At 38.4% G+C, this 25,201-nt stretch overlaps 1 protein-coding gene across 2 annotated transcripts in view; it reads left to right on the top strand.

The window, feature by feature from the left end:
• LOC109401725 (lipase member H-A) overlaps positions 1-25,201 on the top strand; it is a 58,978-nt gene that overhangs the window by 25,151 nt on the left and 8,626 nt on the right. Inside the window, exons 1-3 of one of the 2 annotated variants that reach the window (XM_019674316.3) lie at positions 14,190-14,471; positions 23,268-23,748; positions 24,091-24,374. In XM_019674316.3, the coding sequence (XP_019529861.3) occupies positions 14,338-14,471; positions 23,268-23,748; positions 24,091-24,374 (899 nt within the window). In that variant the 5' untranslated portion in view covers positions 14,190-14,337. Of the gene's footprint in view, positions 1-14,189; positions 14,472-23,267; positions 23,749-24,090; positions 24,375-25,201 lie in introns of those variants that run through there. The other variant, XM_062848727.1, reaches the window with a different exon arrangement.

Genomic DNA, 25,201 nt, shown 5'->3' with positions numbered 1-25,201 from the left:
TGTGATCGAGGAGGCGAACGATCGACCACGTTTCCCGTATCATCAAAAACAGGCGCCTGTAAGTACAAATAGAGCTCTATATATCTTTTTTGTAATTGCGTTGCGTATTCCCCTATTTTTCACTCGCGATTACAATGATAAAACGGCCTACTTTTCTTCACTAAAACAAAAGTGCCGAAAAGTACTACTTTTCGGCACTCTTAAGAGTGCTGAAAAGTAGCACTTTTCGGCACCTTTGACAGAACTATCTTTTCGACAACTTTTGCGGCTATCGTAGACACAGCTGCTGCTTCTACATCCTCTGAGCAGCTCGAATTCAGATTCTGATTACTACTGCACTAGATTAGGCGTAGAAACAGCAGCTGAAACTACTTTTGCTCTTGCCCATGCTGCGGTATGACGACGACGGGAGCTTGCAAATTTCTGACACCTACCCTGGCATAGCCTACCTGATCGAACGTAAGCAGCACGCTGACGCGCATGAATGGTGGCACGTGGTTCCTCTTGATACAAGTTCGTGTGCAAGGAAAGATTATACTAATTGGGTATTTTTGCAATTACAAAAAACTTTGTATGCAACTCGTTGCAAAACTCGATTTTTTCAGCACTCGTCGTATTTATCCAACTCGGCAAGCCTCGTTGGATAAATGTACGACTCGTGCTGAAAAAATCATCATTTTGCAACTTGTTGCATAAATAACTATTTTGTCCGTGTGCACATGCGACCGACGATCGAATCGATTCGTCAATGAACGACCGGCTGTGATTTTGCGGCGTTCTGAAATTTGCCCGTCGGCGAGAGATTTTTGCTAGCGTTTTGTTTTTGGAATACAATAGATGGTTGGAGATAAAGCGGAGTGAGACACGCACAGAATAGGATAGGGAATAGGATAAGAATTGAATTCGAAATGCGACATGAAATAAACCTTGTGAACTAGAGTATCGCTGTTCAAGACTATTAGAATAATAAATTATCCCTTAGATTCCCTTCCGGAACTTGAAGCATGGTTATTAATTTCATGAAAGATTTCACTGCGCGCGCTTAGATTTGAATTTTGAATGGAGTGAAGTTTTCTATGAAGGTTGGACAGATTTCCAGATCGGTTTCAGTTTTTGGTTTGAGTGATGGGTAAACTTCCGATGATGAGATGTGAAAGCTTTCCGGAAACATTTCATAACCGTTTCAATTAGGGGAGAGTCGTTAGTTATGGTATTTCGAAGAGATTGTCATCTGTAAGACTAATGTGGGTGAAATTGGGGACAGCCGAACCGTTTTCTTATCCTTTCCAAGGATCGATCTGAACCTACCTGAGGTTAGGTCTCATACCGGGCAATCGAACGTGCGAATGGTCCTCAATAGAGGTGGCGCATGAGCCATTCGTTATACAACGGAATGCGGCTCGGTAGTCCCATGCGTGTTCTTTTGGAGTGTTAGTCCCTTATTGCGGAGTAGACCGCCAGTCGTTCCCAAACGACTTTTTGGCGTGCTACAACTTTTTGGCGCTTAGTTCGGTTTAGCAGAACCCCGGCCAATTTATCCACGAAACAGCGAGCACAGGAGCGCGGAAACCGACATAGAAATGTTAATTTCGGTGAGAAGTGCTGGAATGCAACGGTACGTTGCCAGTAGCCGGATATAGGGTCTGGGATCATTTGGGCAGGAGCACCTATTTTGGGCACTTGCTGCTATAACTCAGTCAATTTTGAACCAATTGTTTTGAATTTTCAGACACGATCAGATAGGCACAGTATCTAGCCATGTTTAAAAACTCAAATCAATCGGTTTGAAATTGACTGAGTTACAGTAGCAAGTGCGCAAAATAGGTGCTCCTGCCCAAATGGTCCCAGACCCTAAGTGTCTGATATTCGGCAGAATAGAGAGCCGCGCAAGGTAGCGAGAGCAGCCGAGAAAAGATTTCAATACAAGAAAATAGTAGCAGAATTAAGGGAGTGCCATTGCTGAGGCGCAAAAGAACATGGAACAAAATGATATGCGGAAATTGTACGAGATTGTCGATGGCGTATGGAGAGAAAAAACTCCAAAAAACAACAAGAAGAACACCCTGCAAGCTGGTTTGACGATCTTTTTAAATAAATAAGATTTATTTACAAAAAGGGACACAGACTAAAGAAGAATAATATGAAGGGAATGAAATGGCAGACGAGCTTGCTGAAAGTGGTTCCAATTCACAATTTGTTGGTCCAGAACCATTCTGCGGTATATCAAACTGCACAATTAAAATGGACCTGAAATGCTGGGTTGAGCAGAGGGTGATATCCAATTGGATGGATGTCAAAAATTGCAATCAGTCAAAACGATTCATAACACCAAGTGTTTATAAAACCAAAAAGCTCTTAGAGCTTAACAAGAGTGCTCTATGTACATTAGCCTGGTACACGGTTTATATGGGAAAATATAAAAAATGGAAAAACTCCAACTCCTGTATACTTTTTGAGCTCCATTTTGGTCCCATATCAACTGTACAAAATTTCAGATCGATCGAAGAAACTATATTTTTGCGCCCGCCATTCTTAGTTTTTCATACGATTTACTATGGGGAAAATTTACCTCTTCAAAGAAAAATCGCTTGAGGTCAACCATTGATCCCTAAAAATAAGTCGTTGAATGATTTCTGTAGATAACTTCACGAGGAATCAGACCACCGAAGACCGCAAAGCGATGCGACATTTGTGGAAAAAGTTATTAAGCCTTACCTGATCGATAAAATGACGAGATTTTATTATTTATTGTTATTCCTTACGTGTTAAACAGCGTGGGCATGTCATTCGGTTTTCAGTCAATAACTTTTTCCACATGCCTCCGATCGCTTTGTGGTCTTCAGAGGGTTTGTTCCTCGTAAAATTTCCAACAGAAATCATTCATCGCTATATTTTTAGGGGTTAAGGAGTAACCTGTGGTGATTTTTCTTTAAAAAAGTGATTTTCCCCATAGTAAATCGTATGAAAATTTAAAACGGCTGGCGCTAAAATATAGTTTCTCCGATCGAGCTGAAATTTTGCACAGTTGATATGGGGCCAAAATGGAACTCAAAAAGTGTACAGGAGTAAAATGTATTTTGGTGTCCCACACTAATGTACATACACTGGCCTAGTAACTGTACACTGTCCGAGCAGGTATCACTTGAAAAATATTGGCCAGATTCAGAGTGATATCTGTCGTTTCTGTAATATGGAACGTGAAACCTCGGAACATCTGCTTTGCAGTTGTGGTGCTTTATACATGCGCAGGCAAAGATCTCTAAATAGTGGTTTCTTGCAACCCAGTGAGATCTGGTCTGCAGAACCTGGGAAGATCTTGGGGTTTATTAATTCCATTGCACCTGACTGGGAGACGACGCGTCGTGGCAGTAGCTGATTACCTGACACATGGTAATTAGCTGGCTAGATGCGAATATCAAAACGGGACATGCCACAACAGTTCAGCTTATTGGACGCAGTGGCTTAAATTCCCCAACAGGGAAGGAAAAAAAAGAAGAATAACATTCCTCAACTCAGCGTAAAAAATATGTCATGTGTTCTGTTCAACTGTCTGAGGGCAAAAGGTTCCTTCGTCGACAAATACCAAGCTGGTTTTTGAAAGCGCCGATCAACGACGGATTAAATGATGTTTACTCTGCGACAAATCATAGATAAACTCTGGGAGTACACCAGTGCTTTTATGGTAAAATAAGCGCTGGTTACTCTAGGTTTCCAAATTTTGGGGGCCCCTATACAGTAATGCCCGCTTGGGAATGTTTTCAATTTTGCACTTTTAGAAAAAAATCCGGGGAAATTCCTCTGTGATTTTTTTTCACAATATTTTTAGGTAATTATTGTGGAAGAGACATTCTTGCAGAAATTCCTCATTCCGGAGATTTACCTGAGAGTTCTTTAACCTTCCTTTTGCATCACGTTGGGAGCAGCTCGCTGACGTCGTGTACGTTTTGGGTCAAAAATGACCCTAATGCCAAAGTAGGGTTAATAATGGATTTCTTTTCATGTACTTTTCAAAATTTTCTTCATTGATTACCTTCAGGGACATCGCCAGAAAATTCTCTATGGTTTTTGTTTTTTAAATTTGTCAAAATTTTCCCGATTTTTTTATGTATTTCTTTATAAAATCCCCGAAAATTTCTACAGAAATACTTTTAGAAACTTCTCCAGTATCTATCCTTGGATCTTCATCTAGGGTTTGTCTAAGGTTTTGTTTTGAAACTAGTTTCGTCTAAAAGTACTCCTACGCCCTGCGATTCAACGCAGATTGGCCACGGCCCGGGGGTGCGTTGATTATAACAGAATAACTAATTTCGTCTAAAATTACTCCTAAGATTCTTTAACCCTCTAATACCCAACTCCGCCTTTAGACGGGGTATGGTGAAAACATTTTTGTATTTTTTCTAGCCTGGGCAATCAAAACTTTTAAATTTTTGTATATTTATTGGTTGTTGATATTTTGCGGTGAGTGCTACACACTAACGCTTCGATTTATTACGTTTCGGCTTACTCTTCTTCAGCCATCATCAGATCTAAAATATATTTCTATTTCTAAATTTTCTCAATTAAAAAAACCCACTTTCGAGTAAATGAGGTTTAAAGGTTTTGACCAATTTCTCATCCCATTCAAAATGTATGGAGCTTCAAAATCCACCCAATTTTCTCTGATTTATTGTAATTTTTTCAATCATCGTGGAAACAATCTTAAAAAAGTTCGGGAAAGCTTGAAATCTGAAGAAGTTTATTATATGCTCAGCTCAAAATTGGCAAAAAGGTCACTTACACCCCTTTGTTTCTTGGCCCCTCAATTAGTCTTGAAGAAGTTTGAGAATTGTTATTAAGCCTAATACCTTTTGTTTTGGGGTTTTGATGGTTCTAAGAACCCAAGCAGCACACTTTGTTACAACTAAATCACGGTAACTTCTACGCGTCAAATACAAAAATCGATTTTAAAATACTGCAACGTTGATTTCTACAGCTATGTCACCGAAAAAGCGCAGGAGGTGGAGCCTGTGCAACATATGTCGTTCGTCGCATAAGAGCATGGATGGTAACCAATGTGTAATATAGTTTGTTTACACTGCAATAGAAAAATAAACTCAAAGTTACATTGCTTGTTTCGTCATGACAATTATGGAAAATGATAAACATGGCAATGGCGATTGGAAATAAGTATCTTTCTAGTAAAATGGAAATGTGTTTCGTCGGGACACACATAAAATTGACTGGCAATTGAATTTTTCTGGTGAAATTGTCAATTTTACTAGCGAAAAACACGTGCGCTTGAGGAATTCCACGGAGTCTTGTCAGTCGATCCTGAGCGACCATTTCAAATATATCTGAAACTTTGCACAGTTTTTCAATTTCATCTAAATCGCCATTTTTCGATATTAAACCTTCATATTCACTCACGACTAACTTTTCAAAAGGGTGTATGCGACAATAGTTCAAAAATATTCTAAAAGCTGTACAGCAAAAACGGATTTTTCGATTGTTATGAATTTTTCAGCAAAGTTAGATAACTAAATGACGATTCCTTAGAAAATATACACTGTAAAAAATTTCTTTTTTTACTATAAAAAAATATGATCTTTGTTACAAAAACTCAAATATCTCAAAACCCTATCTTTTTACCAACGTCAATTTTTTAGGGGAAATAACCTATTATATCAGCTATCTACCATAAAATTTTGGTGATGGTAAACTGATAAACAAAAAAGTTATGACATTTTAAACATTTCACAATTTTTACATTTAATAACAATAAAAATTTTTTTCTGTGTAAATTATTTCGAGAATAATATTTTGATGCTGATTTTATTGTAAAGGCTACCGCCTGAATTAAACAAGTTGTTTTCATGATATTTTTGTTTGATTATTCATAATTACTATAGTATCTTTTTGAAACTTAGACGCGATCCAGTGTTGTGATCAGAATATTGAGAGTGTCATACTTTTTATTGTACGTGACTGGTGAAAAATGATAGTGTTGAAAAGTTGTTGATTTTAAGAAAAATGGGATTAAACTTATTTTTAAGACAAAAGCTGTATAATAAAAGTTTTATATACGCGTATACGTCTAGTTTATCTGCAAAAAAAAATACCTCTTAGAGAACAGACTTTATGATCGGAAGAATGCGAGTAACTTCAACAACAACAAATGCATGAGAGGTACATACCACAGACAAACAGACGAAACGTCTAGAACAATTTTCGTGAAAATCCATCGCCCAGTTCACACTACCACCACCTGGTGGCAATGTTTCACGAAACACTGCGTTGTGCAATATCATCATCAGAAGGCGCTAGTGAGAAACGTCAAACGCAATGAAAAACGATGGGCGCTCTTCTGGTTATGAAAGCAACAATCAAGATTCAAAATGATCGTTAAAGGCGTGGTCAATGAAAATTTCGTCAGTGTTACGTTTGATTGTCTGTATACATGCCATGACAATGCTCACGAAAAAGCAAAAAAAAATACTACGGCTATGGATATTAAAGATTTTATAGTAAATTTTTTCTTCAGCCAAGCAAACAACACCAAACTAGTCAGTTAAAACTAATAAGTGATTTTGTATATTATAATCTAACGAACAACATGAACAGTCGCTTTCTCAAAGGTCCTCAACTCAACGCTCTCTTGTAGACCGTTTGATGAAAAAAAAATGTTCAAAAGAGATACGAAATCTCACCGAAAGCACCATAGATAAACTGAAAGAGACTGGTTATGCCCACACTCTTAAAAAATTAGGAATTTACACGTGACGTAAACCATCAACGTACGTAAACATTTCATGACTGAATGGCAAATTTGACTGGATTTTACATCCATCATGTAAGTTCGAGTTGGTGGCACAAGATGTCAACAAACCTATCTGACCAGATAGGTAGAAACAGTTTTACATTTATCATATGTCTCAGAACTCGGTGATATAGCCGAGAGGTATAGAACGTGCCTCTCAATCAGCGGACCAGAGTTCGAATCCGGTTCATTATTTTACATACATATGTTTTATCTCTCGCTTCGGCTCTAGCGATTGCTAGCTCGACTTTTATTAGTGATAGATGACGTAAATTTGTGTCAAACGGGCCGCTCCTTTTATGTGCATCCAAGTGAACTTAAATTTACATGAATTTTTCTAAGAGTGCAATTTCCACATTGAATGCAAATTTACGCATTTTCACGTCCTTTGACAAACGAGCCATCTGTATATCATCGGTAAAGCAGGGCGCAGGAAGTTCGAAAACGACAACAACTGAGAAATTGCCAGAAGTGCTAAGTGCAGAGAGTCATGCCACCGTACCATCAGCGACATCTGTTTAAACAATTTAATCACGCCCCTTTTCAAAAATGCTAAGAAATATTCTTCAACATCTATACCCATTTCAATATTTTAACGTTGCAAAACACGCTTTCAACATTCTTGAAGAAGAGGGAAAACACTTGTCCTCAAATGTAACAGCAGATTAATGAATAAACGACTAATGCGCGGAGGGCGTGATAAAATCGGAACATTACTGTACATATAATACACGGTAAAAAATCTGCACTCTGATATGAACAGATTGGCACTTGAATTCACACTACTGTCCAAACAGTTTATTATCATCTAAATATCATTTGAAAAAGAACATCCAATGCCTCTTCAGTTTTACTGGAAGTGCACTTCAATTCATTGTTGACAATATTTTGATTTCAAAATAAAAAATAAAGCATATCCCCGCAACACCAAGATTCGATACCACGACCATGAGATTCACGGTCTTCTGCTTTACCACCACACTATTTTACATCTGATGCTGAGGTGCGAATCGAAGCGAAACACTTTCTACTACCTGTCATCTATATTTACTTTCATGCCCAAAACAGTCATTACAAAATCAACAGCTTTTCACTTTCGATTGTATTGCTTTGTACATTAGTGCAAATTGAAGTGATTTTCAGTTTATTTCTTCGGTGGGTTTGTTTTGGTTCTCAAATCAAAACTGACAGCATTGCGATTTAAAAGGAAAAGAATTTCTAATCATGTTGATTGAGACGTTGAATAGTTAAGGGATTTTTCCCTTCCATCCAGCGTGCAGAATTTTTACCGTGTATACATAATACATAAAAAAAAACAGCTTGTTTTACTCACACAAGGCCATTAACAATAAAATCAGCATCAAACTGCGATTTCCGGCCGAAATAATTTACACTGAAAAAAAATTATTACTAAATGTGAAAATTGTGAAATGTTTGAATTGTCATAACTTTTTTGTTTATAAGTTTACCATCACCAAATTTTTATGGTAGATTGCTAATACAATGGACCGTCTTCCCTAAAAAAATACGTTGGTAAAAAGATAGGGTTTTGAGTTATTTGAGTTTTTGTGGCAAAAATTATATTTTTTCATGTAAAAAAGATTTTTTTTTCACAGTGTATATTTTCTTAGGAATCACCATTTAGTTATCTAACTTTGCTGAAAAATTAATAGCAATCGAACGAACCATTTTGGCTGTGCAGATTTTTGAATATTTTTGAACCATTTTCACATACACCCTTTTGAAAAGTTAGTCGTGATTCAAAATAAAAGTTTGATATCGAAAAATGGCGATTTAGATGGAACTGAAAAACTGTGCAAAGTTTCAGTTCAATAGAGAATCATGAATTAAAAAATGTCCTTAATTTTGATGCTGTTGCTTGGAATCGCTCGCTTGCAAAATTCGACAATTTTAGCATAAACATTTGCACATCGCACTGATTCGTTGTACAATTGTTGAACGAGAAAAAGGGTACTAGGCTTGTTAGGCCAATTTATTTATCACTTCTGATAAATTTTCTTTTCTATTCTGTTCGCTTAGAACTCCATAGTCATAATTGAAAGATATATTATGTCAATTTTTTGTAACTGGTACAACTAATCGCCATTGTGATTATTAGGTAGAACCTACATTGCCAATTGGATGTCTGAAGATATCAATATTCACATCAAACATTACTTCATACAGAATTCCCAACTAAAAGCTTGAAAGCATTTTTTTTTAATTCACTGAATCGTCATATTTGAGTTCACCTCATGATCCTCCCCTTGGGTCGATGCATCTCTATTTGTTTTTTTTTTGGGAAACTAATTTATTCGATATACTCTTTTTTTTTGGTAAAATTCACCCAAAAATATAGGTAGTTCGGATTTTCCGTGAGCTTCTTTAAAATAATAAGTTCTAAACATCGTATTTGTTACGTTTTAGCATACAAACATATCTAATTACTTAATACTTTCGACATGCAGTGTTGAACTCAACCTGTTAGTAACTGGTAAGTTGCACATTTGTGACAAAGTAACCGAACGTTTTTGCGCGTCTCATATGTGTTTACAAAGTAACAACAAAAAGTTACACTGTCGTCATTTGGAAACGACTTTCGGTAACATGATACATGGTAACCAAACAATGACTTCGCAGCAACTGGTCTGGTTATTTGTTTTGGTTTTTGGTTTTAATGTAACAGGATGATGTCAAGCATGCAACTTTTTGAATTTGACAGTTCAAGAGCAGGTTTCACTAAAGCCACTGTGTGACATTAATGTAGCTTCTGCAAGATTAAGGTTGCATTGCGATGTCTGAGCAACCAGAATGTGTACTGCAAAAACAGAATTGTTACCATTAGTCTGAAGTGAAACGGCTATGCAATCTTTAATATTTTTCTAAAATATTTCCTAAGTTACAAGTGCTACTTGGGAACCTCTTCTCCAGTTAGCGTAGTAGTTAAGGCTTCTTACGGCATCATCAGCATCGACAGCCATGTTGGATATGCAGCTCGAAATTTCAAAGTGATAATTCTCTGCTACCAAAGCGAATATTCGTATGAAAAAGTATCACTCTATTTGCTCACTCGCAGTGATTACGATGATACTTTTTCTGCTGCGTTGCTGCAGAATTGACAGTTTTTTATCACTTCGAAAACGTGAGGCAAACAATCATTGAAAAGCAAAAAGTCAATGATTCGTTTGAAAGTTTCGTGATGCATTATGACACCTTAAGGCTATGATGGATGCTTGCCTCACAATTGAGCTTGAGCTTGAGCTTGATTGACCGTCCGTGTGCTACTCCAGTATCGCCAGACCAGCTACACTCTCACAAGGAACCAATGAGATATCTGCCGGGGACTAGCAGGCAACTTCAGTGTGTGAGCGTTGGTGATCTTCTATTTTTTTTAGCAACAATGGCGCCTGCCACGTCAGGTTGCTGGTCAATGTGGGGAAGGGTAAGGAAGTGATGATTGCGCAATCGTTTGTATCCACGTCTGACCGAATATACCTCTGCGTCAGCACAAATTCATGCGGATGTCGGAGTGTTGGTAGGACTGGGTTGGCAGAAGGTTCACACATTGGTGCGTGGATACCAGGGTAAGGTAATAAAATAGTTTGTTTTTTATTATTCTGAAGATGTGCGGCACACTTCCCTTGATTGCATAACTTGTAGGCGTTATCTAATAGGATTGTAACACTGTGCTAGGAAAATTTGGAATGAAGGGAAACGGCATTTTCAACCCGTTTCTGTTCTAGCGATGGCAATGAACATGTACATCATACATGATGTTGTAAATGTAGAGAAGAGGGAAAAAGTATATAGAAAGATACAAAGTAGGAGGTAAGGGAAGGGACAGGGATTGAACCTAGGACCTTCTGCATATGAATCAGAAGCGGTAGCCACTAGACCACCAAGCCCGTCTCTATGGATACTTGCCTCACAATTGTACAAATTCATGCAATGGTAGGCAAAAAAGCCATTCAATTAATAACTGTGGAAATGCTCAAAGAACCCTAAGTTGAAAAGAGGCTGGCGAAGGTTCAGTGAAACTTGGCGTTAGCGTTAACGATAGCGAAGTTACGGTATATGTACTTCGTAGTTTGGATACTAACAACATTCAGTACCTTTTGCTAACCTTCTCGGATTGCTTTTCGGAGCAAGGCCGGGGAGTTAACTTTGCTCCAATCTTTTGCAAGAATACCAAAAGCACAATTGTCATTATTCCCGGCCACGCCCATCTCTACCGTAACTTGGGATAGGGGAAGGACACTCCCATAAATACGGAGTGGGTGGTTGGCAGATGTATTATGTAGGTCAAGGATTCGCCTGAAAAGCTGGCGATGGACCCACGGCATTGGTTGTTTACTTGGTTAAGATTTAATCTTTTGAAAGCCGACAATCAAAAGAGATGTTTTTCTTTTTATTGTTTAAATAATTATGTTTCTGCGCAGTGAGAGGTCCAAGCAGAATCGATCCCTTCAGGGTCATCGGAACATTACAATAAATAAATAAAAGAAAATCGGGTCGACTTGACTCAAGTCGAGTCAAGTACAAGACACTGAAGACGACCTTACAGTTGAGGTCGAAATACGTATCTGTCAAAGGATGCAAATTCTTAGTGGAATTCAAAGGAACCGTACTTAACCTGATTTTCTTTTATTTACAGATATTCCCCTAACAAGCCCAGGTTAATCATCATCATTACAATAAATGTTTAAAACGCGAGGAAAAAAATGGCGACTTGAGAAATAACGAAATAAAAGGAAAGCAAAAAAATAAACAAAAAATCGTGTTAAACAACAACAAAAAAACATCTCAATTTATCTGAAAAATGAAAAATAAAAAAAAATAAAACAAGATCACGCCAAACGAGTAAAAAAAAAGTTAGCGATCCGAAAAAAAATCGCGACATTACGACACTCGGCCCGAAGCCCGACTGTAGGGTTGCCTGCTTGTACATCTGAAAGAGAAAATAGTATTAAATGGTGATAGGCTCACAACAGTTACATAATTTTCGGAAATAAATCCCTCTAGACATAGACAAAAAAATTTCTGAATCCTCCTGAAACAAATGGTTTATTAACAATGAAAAACAAAATACAAAAAAGTAGACCAAATTGTGATCTTGGATTTTTTTTCTTGCATTTAAATTAACAAAGCTAAAAAAAATACAAGATCAGAATTCAGAAAATGTTCTGGTAGATCTTACGCCGTAACGCACCATTACAAGGTGATCTACCCTCGTTACGGAATGGCGAAGGTTCAGTGAAACTTGGAGCTAAATAGCAGATAAGGAATAAGGAAAAGCAGAAGAAAAGAAGAAGAAGAACAAGAACATTTTCTAGTCTATTTGACTAAGAAATGTTACTTATCAGGCATTTTTTCAGGGATTTTTTTAACTATGTATTTGTGAAATATTAATATAGATTTTTCTGGAAGCTTTTCTTGATGTTTCTCCAGGAATTGCTTCAGATATTCCTCTAGGGATTGTTTATTAAGCCCAGGCAGGGATAAGACTTATTAAGCCCTTTCTTCAGGGATTATCTCTCTATTTTCGGTGATACTTCGATATCATCGTAATAAACCGTCTAGCCGTGTAAGTGGCATTTGTACCTTTTAATGCTATGTATGGACCTCAAACGGAATTGCTAAAGTAAATTCCGTTTGGAGCAATCTTTTATCTTGACCGGTATAGTTAAGAACCTTTCCCCAGGGCTCTCTAACTAGTTGAAGACCCGTAATTTGCAGATGATGAATGCTGCGCTTTTTGACGTGATTTAGTTTCGTGAAGTAAGTTTTTATCAAAACCATAATTGAATACAATAAAATCTGTTCAAATAGGTTTTTTTATAAAAATAAAATTTTATTCCTCATAGAAATGAAAGACGACATAACGATTCACAAATCAATGCCATGCTTATTCAATTAACCTGTAGATAAAACCTCCGACAAGTTAATTGGGCCCTGCCTACGATAAATTTTAATTAAGAAATAGCTTTACCTAACGACTTTGTGACACTTTCTGTGCGCAAATAATTAGCATTTTTGAACTCATACATGAAAGTGTAGCCCTGATTCAGCTAATTGTGTTATTCCTAATACAATGTATCTAGAAAAAGAATTCAACTTCAGTACTATTCGATCCACAATTCCATATGGTAAAAATGCACCCAACCTGATCCCCTATAGATCGTGTCAAGTTCAAGAAGCCCAGAACCCCAGACCGGGCTACGAAGACTTCAATTTGTACTCAGCTGACGAGTCTGATAACGGCTTCTTTCTAACGGTAGTTATCTTGTTCCCGGACAGCGACAAGTTCGCCGGATTACCAGACAGCAGCAACGGTAAAGATCACTCTTCCAGTTCCAACAACAGAAGGAGGAAGGGTTCAACAAGTGTTTGCCAAATTATCGCCAGTATTTACATACGACGAGTCTCATTTGCATAAAAAACTAATTAAAGCCCTGCATCGGATCCGATTGGACCGATCCACCCAGCAGAACCTGGCTTGGCGTTTGGCGAGGTACTCCCACATCGTATAGTACACGGAACTTATTAGCGTCACCGTCATCATCGAGGGAAAGAAGCTTTTGGCACTTGATCCTCATTATTGTGTTTTCTGTCTAACTACCCATGTTCGACACACGCCTTTCGGCCTTTGCGCCAAAGTTGATAAGAAAATGAATTATTGCCTGCTTGGGGGAGTAGGGAAAAGTGCTGCAAAATGGTACAATATGAGTTGTCTACTATTTTCAAGCAACATTTAAGAACAGACTTGTTAGAATCCCAAAATGGCCGCCACAATGACTTTGGCACCTACTCATGATTTCGAGGGCACAAATCTCTACATGAACAAAACCAGCGTTCCTGAGCTTCTTATTTTAAGCTTATTACAAGTGAGCAAGAACAGAATAATAAAATGCACTGTTGTTTGAAACTTGCTTCTCGAGATTTGTGCGTCTGAAGTTCTGATGCACTGTTGTAGCGGGATTTCAAGACGTTTGTCCTTAAATACCAATAGCTATATCACATTTTATCACACATGCTTTGTAGATGTCACAATGCATGTGTACTTAAGTTTTTTTTTCTAATATGTTTAGAATAAATACCGAAAAAGTTCACAAACAACCGGAAGGAAAATAATATTTAAAATAGTTATGCGTTTCACATTGTGTCCTGAAACACCTGTTCTTTACAAACCTTCTGGCATAACTTGTATCGAGAAGTCTTGGTCCAGAGATGCATTTTTGAACACTCTCCCCTACGTAGCCTGATAGCGCCACACGGCGTACAGACTCAAGAAGACAGCTCTTCGAAAATTTCATTCGACGACATTCGATATAAAAGTCTGTTCCACGGTGGAAAGTGGTTTTCAGAACGTTCTAACTACTTTTCCCGGAGGTGTATTTCGAAAATTGCGCGAATCGGCGAATACCAGCAAACGAATCGATATTTTAAAATGAAGTGCTCTGTAAGAATGAAATCTAGACGATTGTGATGAACTGATTTGAATCGAGAATATTTTTTGGTGTTTTATTAATAGTGCCAAGAAGATGATGAAATACTGGGGAATATTTATAATTACTGGAATTCTTTCACTGAGTGCTGCGGATTGGAATTTCTTCAAATGTTTTGAAACGGAGAGAAGATGCCCTAACGAAAACGTTACATTTTGGCTGTATACCAGGTGCGTTGATATAGCCGGGAAATCAAATGAATTTAAGAAAGTTTGTACAGTGAATAACTGAGAAGTTCAAATTGAAAATTTGGTTACTACCGTGATCGATAAACTGTTTCAGTGTTCTCGACTTTGAATCAATCGGTACTCAACTTCATGAGTGAAGCGTTCCCTGCGAAGCATATTTGATCTCTAGTTGTCCTGTTAAACGAGTGTATACCAAGTTACCAATCTGAAGGTCGTGTGTCAGTAACAAAATATTAAGGTTATGGTCCTACAGTCTCCAACCATGGCAATGTTTAAAATTATGAATAATAGAAATGGGCAGTTGCGTTGTAAAATACCACGTTGCCACATGAATATTGGTGGTTTTAGAAATTTCGAATAGTATGTTCCAGAACTTCAAACTCAATGTGTTTTCTGCGTGGGCTAAGTTTAAGTTTTTATGTGTACAGATCTGATATTCAAGGCATTTCTGGAGGATTTGCCGTGCTGTAAAGATCTGGTCCGTTGTCGACAGGCGGTCGATAATGCCGGCTTGACAACATCTATATCCCAAGTAACACACTTGTCACAGAAGCGTCACGGCAGCGAAGCATTTTTTGCGCAGAAGTCACCGTGACTTACTTCTGACAAATAAATACTCACTTGCTAGAAGTAAGTCACAGTGACTTCTGCGCAACAAAAACCTGAGCCACCGTGACTGTTCTGTGACAAATGTGTTACATGGGCTTACTACAGGTGTACCTCTGAGTTTCGCGAACCTGTGTGATTGATTGAAGAATATTGTTATCTGTGCTGCGGATATAATCAAAACTGATGTCACGATATCTTTATTTGCCACTGTCAAGCCGTTGGAAAGCGAGGAGAAGGATAAACATTGTTTTGAGCCTATTTAAGCTAATTTTGTAACATCTATCCATCAAAATTTCCATCGCGAATGGAAAATAATAAACTTTGAACACGAGAACAGAATGGGAATAATGGTGGATTGATCATGTTTACCATTTCCGAACAGCGTCGCGACGGCGTGTTTGACAACCGCGCTGAGAGAGGGCAAGAAAATTGTACGCTCGTGCGTGTTTACAAGCTGTATGCCGGGAGCGTGTAGGTGTGTGTTGGCTAGCTTGAAAAATAAAAACCGTTTCTATTCGCAGCACCCAGTTCTTCATGAGTGCGCGAGTTGTTTGATTTGGTAGAGCCCCATACTGCGGAACCACCAACTTTCCATTAGCGTTAACGGCGAGCATTTCGAACGGTTTACGGTTTGCCTTTGGAGTAACGAAGCTTTAACGAACCAAAAAATAATAAAAAAAAATACTCTAGATTCGGATTGGCTTTAGGGATGATACCCTTAAAGGCGGCAGAAGCTACTGGAATAACTACAAATGTTTTTGAAGATCCATGCCTGTTTCGTGCATTGAATACGATTTCTTTGATGCATAATACATATGCATAAACATATATGTTTGACTATTTCAGTTTCAATTTCGATATAGCAACCAAATTGCTGGCTGGGAATTCTTCAACGTTCTATAAATTGAATTCGCAAATAATGGTCTTTTGACAAGCTAAATGGTGACATCTGCCTCACTTTTGACAATTCGCATATCTCAAAACGAGAACATTATGTTCCCCGTGATAAAGGCATTATCCGAGCAAATGTGGATAACAAAGTGATATCGCTTTGATAACACCGTTCAACACTAAATTTTGTTATGGGATGAGAAAAAAAATAACAGGGGTTTGGGACCCTAGAAGTGTCATAGTGAAAGAATTTTTGAAAAAATATTGGACCGGGCCTTCACAGTTTAAAACCGAAGTTTGTATGGAGAACTTGGGGTGTTCAATTGATATGTGCATTAGAATGAGCCGTGCATATTTTTAGGTGCTATCGGTATTTGAGTTAGTTTCGTTATTATCTAACGCCTAAATATATGCACAGCGCGTTCTAATGCACGTATCAATTGAACACCCCAAGTTCTCCATACAAACTTCGGTTTTAAACTGTGAAGGCCCGGTAAAATATTTTCCAAAAATTCTTTCACTATGACACTTCGAGGGTCCCAAACCCCTGTTATTTTTTTTCTCATCCCATAACACAAAATTTTGTAAAATTTTGTCGAGCAGTGTAATGAACTGTGTTATCATTTTATTATTTTTGTTATTATTTTTTCCAATTGGTGATAACCAGATGATAACAAATTTAGTTATCGATAATTTTCATCTATTGCGATAACATAAAAATACTAAATGATAATAAAATATGATATCAGTTACCAAACGCATATTTCAAAGCTTTCCTAAAACTGAGAGTCTGATTAACCTCGAATCTAAATATAGATTCTGCTTTCCACCTTCATAACTGCAGTACGAAATCGTTGCTTTCAATTACTCTCACTCACACTGAGTCCCGTTGGTATAGGGGCTATAGGCTGCGACCGCAATCAGGGTTCGAGACCCGGTGGGTGCAACAGTTGAAACCATGGGTTGTGATTTATAAGAAACTTTTTTCAATTACTGACGATGTGGGTAAAGTAAACGTTTGCTTTTTTCGTCGATAAAATAGCTATGAATGATCGCTGATAACAAAACCAGTTATCAATCAGATGTATTTTTCAAGTTGATAACTAAATGCAATGTTGAACAAAATGTTGTATTATACAATTAGTTATCAACTTGAACTCAATGATAACTTAATTCCTTATCATGTTGGTATTCGAGAAGTAAATTTGAGCTTTAATTTTTGTTATGTTGGCTCTTTATTCAACCTAAATGATAACAAACTGAATAATTAAACGAATGAAAACCAGCTAACAGAACTTGTTATCATTTTGTTAATCACCTTTGCTCGGGCATCCCTAGGTGCCAAAACGTTGGGTAAGCAATAAACACGACACTAAAGGCCCCAGAAAGCATTATACTAAACGTAAAAATAAATGTTTGACAGGTCCTTGGACTTAATGTTACGCGACTTTTGTAAAATTTAATTGAATGTGACGTAAAACATGTGTTTATTTCATGTGACGGGGAATTCAGTTTTTATTAGCTCTTTAAATATTCTTGGTAAATTGTTCGACGTTACATCTAGGTACACTATCGTTTTATTTTTTTTCCCTGATCATATCTCTGAATTGATTTTATGTCATTATTTTTTGATCAAGTTCCCTTGAGCATTCTTGTAGTTGTTTTTTTTTTTAAATAAATGTTTTTTCTTAACTCCTGCCGAGTACTGCAGTAAAGTCCTACTTTTATGCTTGGTAAATGTGGATTTTAAAGAACTTCGAACTGTTTTTGGGAGACCTTCCTTGAATTTCCTGCATGTTTTCTTTGGTTCATTAGCAAAATTTCTTGTAGGTTTTTCTCGCAGTTTTTGAGAAAGTCAAAGATTTCTCAACTCAGAATTTTTATACGATCCATTCTCTACATCGGTTTCATCATTATTTTATTGCAAATTTTGTTAATTCAATAAGCCATCAGCCCAAACAACACTTTCAAGTCTAACTAGCTATTGGCAAGTTCAAATAACTATCATAGAACCTGAATTATATTATTTTAGTTTTATTTAATCAGCAGGGCCACCTCTATTTTGTGTAGCTGAAAGATGGTGGGTCAATTAATTACTAAACAAGTAGTAATAATTCAAATTAAGGCAAACTATTGTGAAGTACATCAAGTGCACGTTTTGAAACCCCCTGCTCTACACACCAAACGCTTTCAGCAATATTTTGCTGAATTTTGCCGAGCTGAAGGGTCCAGCAAAACTTTTTGCTGAACTTTCTGCAAAGATTGCTGAATTTCAGCAAAACATTACTGCTGATCAGCAGAGTTTACTGAACAAATCAGCAAATTTTGCTGGATTTCAGCAATTTTTTTGCTGAAACCTTCAGCTCGGCAAAATTCAGCAAAATTTTGCTGAAACCCTCAATCGATTTTTGTATATTGTGTATGCATATCGCCTCCACTTTAGCATCCTATTCAACATCATATGTGACTGGGTTGCATCATTCAGGTGCTTGTCAAAATGCTGCGTCCATCTTTTAGTCTCCTCAAGTTCGTTAACAGCATAAAGTCCTTGAAGAACTGATTCTTGCGAAAAGCACGAATCTCCTCACACTCCATTACTTCCAGGTGGCGTTTCTTCTCTTTAAAGAGGTGGGTCTGATATTTCCGCTACCGTTTGTAACATTCAATGGTCCGTAGGCCGTTTTCGTACATCAGCTGGTGGGTGCTAAACTTTACAATCGTCCGTCAAAATACCTCCACCTACACAGAGACAAATTTCGTTCGTTTGAAACAAAAATATTCGTGTTTATTCGGTAAACTAATAAAATGTTTAAAACTAAAATTTTAATTTTTAAAACTAGCTCAATTACACATTTATTACGACAATACCCATTTAGGAGTCCCCCGTTCCACCGTCAAGAACATAAACAAAACTCACAAGTTCCAGCTGCAACATCAAACAAGATTTACTCCTGCAAAAGAAGGCAAGGTTCACCGAAAGTCTCCACGAAATCCCGTTGTTTTCGGGAGCGTATATTATCTAATAGATGTAAACATGATGTTGGCATTGAAAGTACAAACCGGGAGATGGGTTTTTCCTACGAAGGAAACGACTTTATATTTTTTTTTTCTGTAGGATAACTTATCACTGCGACCAATTTTCTGATCTTTTGTGATACACCACCCGCTTTAATCTATATAACCACATATCAAGGCAATAGGTCACTATGAGCAGAGATCCTCAGCGCATGATCGTCGGATGTTTCCCCGCAGGGAAAAGTGTGTCGTATAAAATTAATTACTATACAAGGCTGTAAGTACCATATTTCAGGGGCTGTAGGAATCCCTTACCTAAATATCTTACTCTTGTAGTAAAGAATGTAACACAGTCACACAATAAATATGCAGAAGTTTCAGATTCCTCATCACAAAATCGACAAGTATCATCTTCAACTTTTCTCATTAATTTCTTGTGATAATTGGTAAGACAGTGTCCTGTTATTAGTCCTGTATATGTGCACAGGTCTTTTTTGGACAGAGAAAGAAGTTTGTTTGTAATTGATACATTTGTAGTAATGAACTTTTTTAGATTGTCGTGCATCTTGGGTTTTATTACAATTTGCATGAACCATAACCCTTTCTCAGTTCCGAAGTTCCATTTTTATGGAACATGGAGAGTTGCCACAAAAAGGCTCTGGGCCTAGAAGAGGTTTTGATGATCCAATTCTTGCTAGTTCGTCTGCTTTTTCATTCCCATCTATACCTTGGTGCCCTGACACCCAGTAAATATTTATGGTATTGTTGGCAGATAATTACTGTAGCAAGAGAATACATTCCCATACTAACTTCGAATTACAGTAGTTAAATGCAAATATATGAATGCTTGTATTTCCTCTTCAAACAAATTGTGGCACATTCTAGTATTGCTTGTATTTCAGATTGGAAGACGGTTGGCCATCTACCCATTGAGACTGACAACTGGGCCTATTACTCCAGCTCCCACTTGATCGTTTTGTTTCGATCCGTCAGTATAAAAAACGATTGAACCTGGACAAATTTGCGGTCCTCCTTCATTCCAAATAGTACGGTCCGGCTCTTCGTTATATGGAGTAAAGTGGGGCAAAAGTTTCTTTTGAAGTTTTTGAGCTCAATTCATATTATTTCTTTCGGTTGTCAACATTGTTCGAAGCCTTTTTGAAAAAGAGTCTTCCATTCCAAAAAATATGAAAATTGATCAATATTTCGAAAAGTTATGACAAAATGTTGGTTTTTGATAAAAAAAAATTGTAACATGCCATGGTCCTTTCCAACGCATGAAATGGAATTGTAATGAAATCGAATTCGATATTTTGTTTTGGGCGTACCTAGGTATATTTTGAAGATGCTTTAGCATGTATAACTTTTTGCAAAAGAATCTGGAAATCATATTTTACACATAGTGGGGCAAAGTTCGAATTGTGGGGTAAGAGTTAGAGTCACGTGACAACTTTAGGTAAAAACCTAAAATAGTGCAAAATGTACATATTATCTCTAAGAATGATGGAATTAGTGAGAAAATTCGATCAAAGTTGAAAACAAATGTTGTTTTATCTGGATTTGGCGGAAATCTACTAATTTTTGCTGTATTTAATTTATCCCTAATTTGGGTAAAATCTAGATCGAACGTTAAAGTGTATTCCAGTTCCAACATCAATTATTAATTAGTTTAGTTTAGTTTAGTTTTATTTTTTAACAAAAATTTAGGAAGAGGGAAAAGCCCCTTTGAGTGATTTCCTTTTTCTCATTATGAAATCGTTCTCAAAAAGGCATAAAACCTCTTCATCTTTTCACAAAACATTTACAAAGGTAATATAATAACTTATAATAAAGGCTCAAACGGCATAAATCCATAGCAGAGCCAAATCTTGAAAATGGGCCAATCAATTATTAATTGGTTTCAGTTATTCCTATTACAAAAGTGTCAAAATAGTGTGCCACGGTTAGCGAAATTCCACAAATACTAGATTCGAACTTTTGCCCCAGTGGTGGGGCAAGACTTCGAATAAGACACACACATACTAAAAGTGTTGTAACTCAAAATTGAAAAGATATTTGGCGTAACTTTGTTCAGCAAAATGTTAGCTCATGGATGGTAGAATCGCCACACAGTATTGCTGACTGCACCCCAAATTGGACTGAAACAATAGTGTGCACACACCTTCAAAGTGTGATTGCAGCGCAGGGTCAAGTCGGATCGAGTTGAGGTCTTCGGTGCACTTACTCCTTGTAAATGGAGGAATAAATGCACCGAAGACGTCGAGACGATCCGAGGCGAATGTGCACTTTTATCATACTTTTTAGGCGTATCAAAAAAAGTGTGATAGTCCAATTTGAGATGTAATCTGCAATTTCATTTAATTTTATCTGCATCAACTCCTTGAAACGAATTGAATTTCCAACTAGGGTCGAACTTTTGCCCCACCTTACTCTATTGCTATTGCATTATTGTCGAGCTATTTGACATTATCTTTGACTCGCCCAGGCGTTGAAGTCTGCACAGACGACCATGGGACTCACTAGTGCGATTGATACCGAATCCAGCATAAACGAGAACTGGTCTATCAGCCACCTAGGAGGAGCATAACAACTGCAGTAGTAGGTCCACCTCGTTGATCTCCGCTCTTACAAAGCCCTCGTGCGATGTGGAGACTATTTCCTGGACCGGAAAACGACCGGTTTACCAGATCTCCGATAGATTAGCCTTATTCACAACCTAGTTCCCTTTATCGGGAGGGATGCGGTATTAGGATTCGATAGTAAAGCGATCTGTGTACTTGACTCCCGAGACTGACTGCCACAGCAACTATTGTTCGGCCTCACAGTGGTTCAGGTTTAGCTGTGTAACCTACATCTGCGTAATCGTCAGTTGATCAAACTCCTCACGTGAGTGGGCATTTAGGCCCGCCCGTCATGTGGCTCTTATTCGTCAAATCAGGTATTTGGGTGCCGAGCCTAGTTGTTTTTTTCTGGCGATGTGTCCTTGTACTCCGCACATCCTGTAGAGTTTACTCCTGTCAGGGCCTTTACACGCCCGTGATTTGTGTCCTTGCTCGAAGTATTTGATGCACGTCTCTGGCGGCTCGTAAATGCTAAGTGAGCACACCGACCAGCCAACTATGATCTTGCCGACTGTTCACCTTCCTTACTGAGAGCTTGTTCGTGGAGGTTCGTGGCGACATTCGTGCCTGCCGGGCCCTTCTACAGACGAATCGGTGCACGTTGTCCATTTACTGCTGCTTGAGGCTCCTCTGCGTCCGTGATCTCGTACATCTTTTGACCCTGGAGAGTTGCCTTCTCCGTCATGACTTTCACCTGCAGCTTTTCGTCCAGTGTCTCCTGAGCTAGTGCCTTGTAGGCGGTGCCCTTTGTTGGCGACCCTTCTAGCACTAGCATTGTTGCTCTGGTTCTGGTGTGCCGAATGTTTTTTACATCCGCATCCAGCGGTGGGAGACGATTTTCGCCGCACATGGCCCTTAGCATCTCGGCGTACATATCCGTCTCAGCTTTGCATGCTGGTTTGACATTTCTCAACGCCTTCTTTTTTTTGCAACCGTAATCCAAGGTTTTTTTTTTCGGTTGGCCCCCGTTTCTCTTGGGGTTGGCCTCCTGGGGCTTGGTTTTGATTGCGCGTTTCGCAGCTGACTTGGAGGCCAGATTGTTCGCGCTAACCGTCCCCTTCTTCCACTTTGACATTCCGCCCGTCTCTTTCGGGCGCTTCTTGCCCGCCGGGAGTCGCGTCTCCTCGGCAGGTTTCAGCCATGTTGCGCTGGTTGGACCGCTCTTTGGCAAGGAGGTTGTACTCCTTCTTGGCCAGGGCATGCGATATGCAGAGCTTAACTGATTCGTGCTCCGACAGTTGTTCTTCTTGTTCAACGCAGATTCCTCTGTCACTGCGTTTTCGTTCACTTGTTGGGTTGGAATTTTTCCACTCATTGATTTTGGGTCCCCTAAGAGCCGCTATCCATCACTGCCAATGAAGTAGTTTCCAATGATCCTGGTAATTATCTATGCAAGCAGGGAGGCCATCAAAGGCTTGGCACAGGCCTTTATTGCGCCGTTTGACTTATATTTTGGCATTCTGGTATAATTTTGGCAACTTTTCTGCTTAATGACCGTTTACCGAATGTACGCTCAATTTCTCGTATAAACAAGCTTTGTCCACATGGGTCCACATGGAGAACAGTAATATATTGCAACAAAACCATTGAGCGAGCCAGAACGTTAAATTCAATTATGTCGCTTATTATTCCCCTATTACAGAGAAACCGAAAGCAACCCAACCCAACTAAGCATGTTCGCACCTGACACGATAAAACAAGCTCCATTCGTACCGAACCGTCCGCTGATCGTACTGATTCATGGCTACACAGGCCACCGCGATTACGCACCTAACACCTCGATTCGGCCCGCCTACCTGGCCTACGACGAGTTCAACATCATTTCCCTGGACTATAATCCGCTGGTACTGGAACCGTGCTACTACCAAGGCGTGCGCAATCTTCCGACGGTGGCAAACTGCACAGCTCAGTTGCTGGATTTCCTGATCGCCGAAAGGATGTTCACACTGGACGACATTCACGTGGTAGGCTTTAGCTTGGGAGGTCAGACTTCCGGCATGATCTCCAATTATCTGCGCTCGGGTAAACTCAAACGAATTACCGGCTTGGATCCAGCGAAACCACTCTTCATCACTGCGCCTAGTCAATTTAAGTTGGATCAGACCGATGCAGAGTTTGTGCAGGTAAGTTTTATTACCGAAGCGAATGACACTTCCCATGATAGACGAACGTATCTTCAACTCGAACATATTTCTGAATTACTGTTTGGTAGTTTTGAGGTAACAAAAGTAAAAATGCAATTTGTTAATGCAACAGATCAAACATGTAACATGCTTTGTTTCCTAATGATTTTTTCTTGGAATTTCTCAGAAAGCACGACGGAATTTGAGCTTGGAAGGGATTTGAAATTTCCCAATTGAGATTCATCTAGTTGATTCAGTTTTTTTTTAAATAACAAAAATGTTAGCGTGACCCCATAACTAATTGTTAAATTATACTCATAAAGAACTCTCCATTTAAAAAAGGTGATCCACACGGATGTTTTTGCGCGCGGAATCCTACATCCCAGTGGGCATACCGATTTCTACATCAACGGAGGTGTAGAACAACCGGGTTGCAACGCTCAATCCATGATGACCACTGGCGAATGCAATCACAACCGCGCCCCGGAGTACTATGCGGAATCCATTGCCACGGAAGTCGGTTTCTGGGGGTACAGATGCGCCCACTGGTATCTGTATATGTTGGGTCTGTGCATGGCCAACGATGACAGCATGGTTGAGATAATGGGAGCACATACGCCGAACACGTAAGTCTACTACTTACCTACTGCAAAACAAACTGCATTTTTTCTTCTTTTATTGGGCGCAGTCACATTAGCAATTTGGTGCCTCAGATGTTGCGATGGGTATGGTTGATGCGTTGAAACATTGTAGCGCCGGTCGATCATTGGCTGAGCTAGGAAAGACACGTGCAGGGGCTTTCGACGAGAAGGAGATCACGTTCGGGTGTTTTTCGGCAATTTATAAATTTTTAAATAGCTTCAGGTATAGTAATTTGTCATCTTAATCTTGACACCTACGTCAATGACAGAGTATTTTCTTTTATGACAGGAACAATCTTGGGGACAACCAAATTTATTGTTTTAACGGGTGAATGTATGAGCTTCCACAATGTATCAAATGGTACAAAATATTTAACTTATTCTTAATCGTTATGTGTCCGACAATTTTTTGCTATATCTACACCGTGCTTTTCAAATGGGTGCTGGGTATATTTCTTTTATTAATTTCATTGTTATATAAGTGTAATTGTGTGAAAAATGTCTATTTAAATGTTGCGATTAGCTTCAGTTACGTAACACTTATTGTTAGACATTTTGATGTTTATTTTTTAATTTGCAGCTCTCTTTTTGGTTCAAATACACAAGTTTTAGTTAATTCTCTGTCTTAAAAATTAAGGATAAGTTGGCAGGTTTCTAATACAAATTTAAACTTTCTAGCTCAATGTAACACTTCAGAAATCTTCATATTTTAAGAATACGATCACACATTTTGAAGCTAAAGAAAACCTAAAAATTCATACAAATTTGGTATACGCTTCTGCTGAATTTAAGAATATCTTTTGAAATCGTGT

Source organism: Aedes albopictus, chromosome 2 (assembly GCF_035046485.1).
Source record: "Aedes albopictus strain Foshan chromosome 2, AalbF5, whole genome shotgun sequence".
Taxonomy (NCBI): domain Eukaryota; kingdom Metazoa; phylum Arthropoda; class Insecta; order Diptera; family Culicidae; genus Aedes; species Aedes albopictus.
Note: the sequence above shows the minus strand (reverse complement) of the source record. Positions and strands in the feature narration are given on the sequence as shown.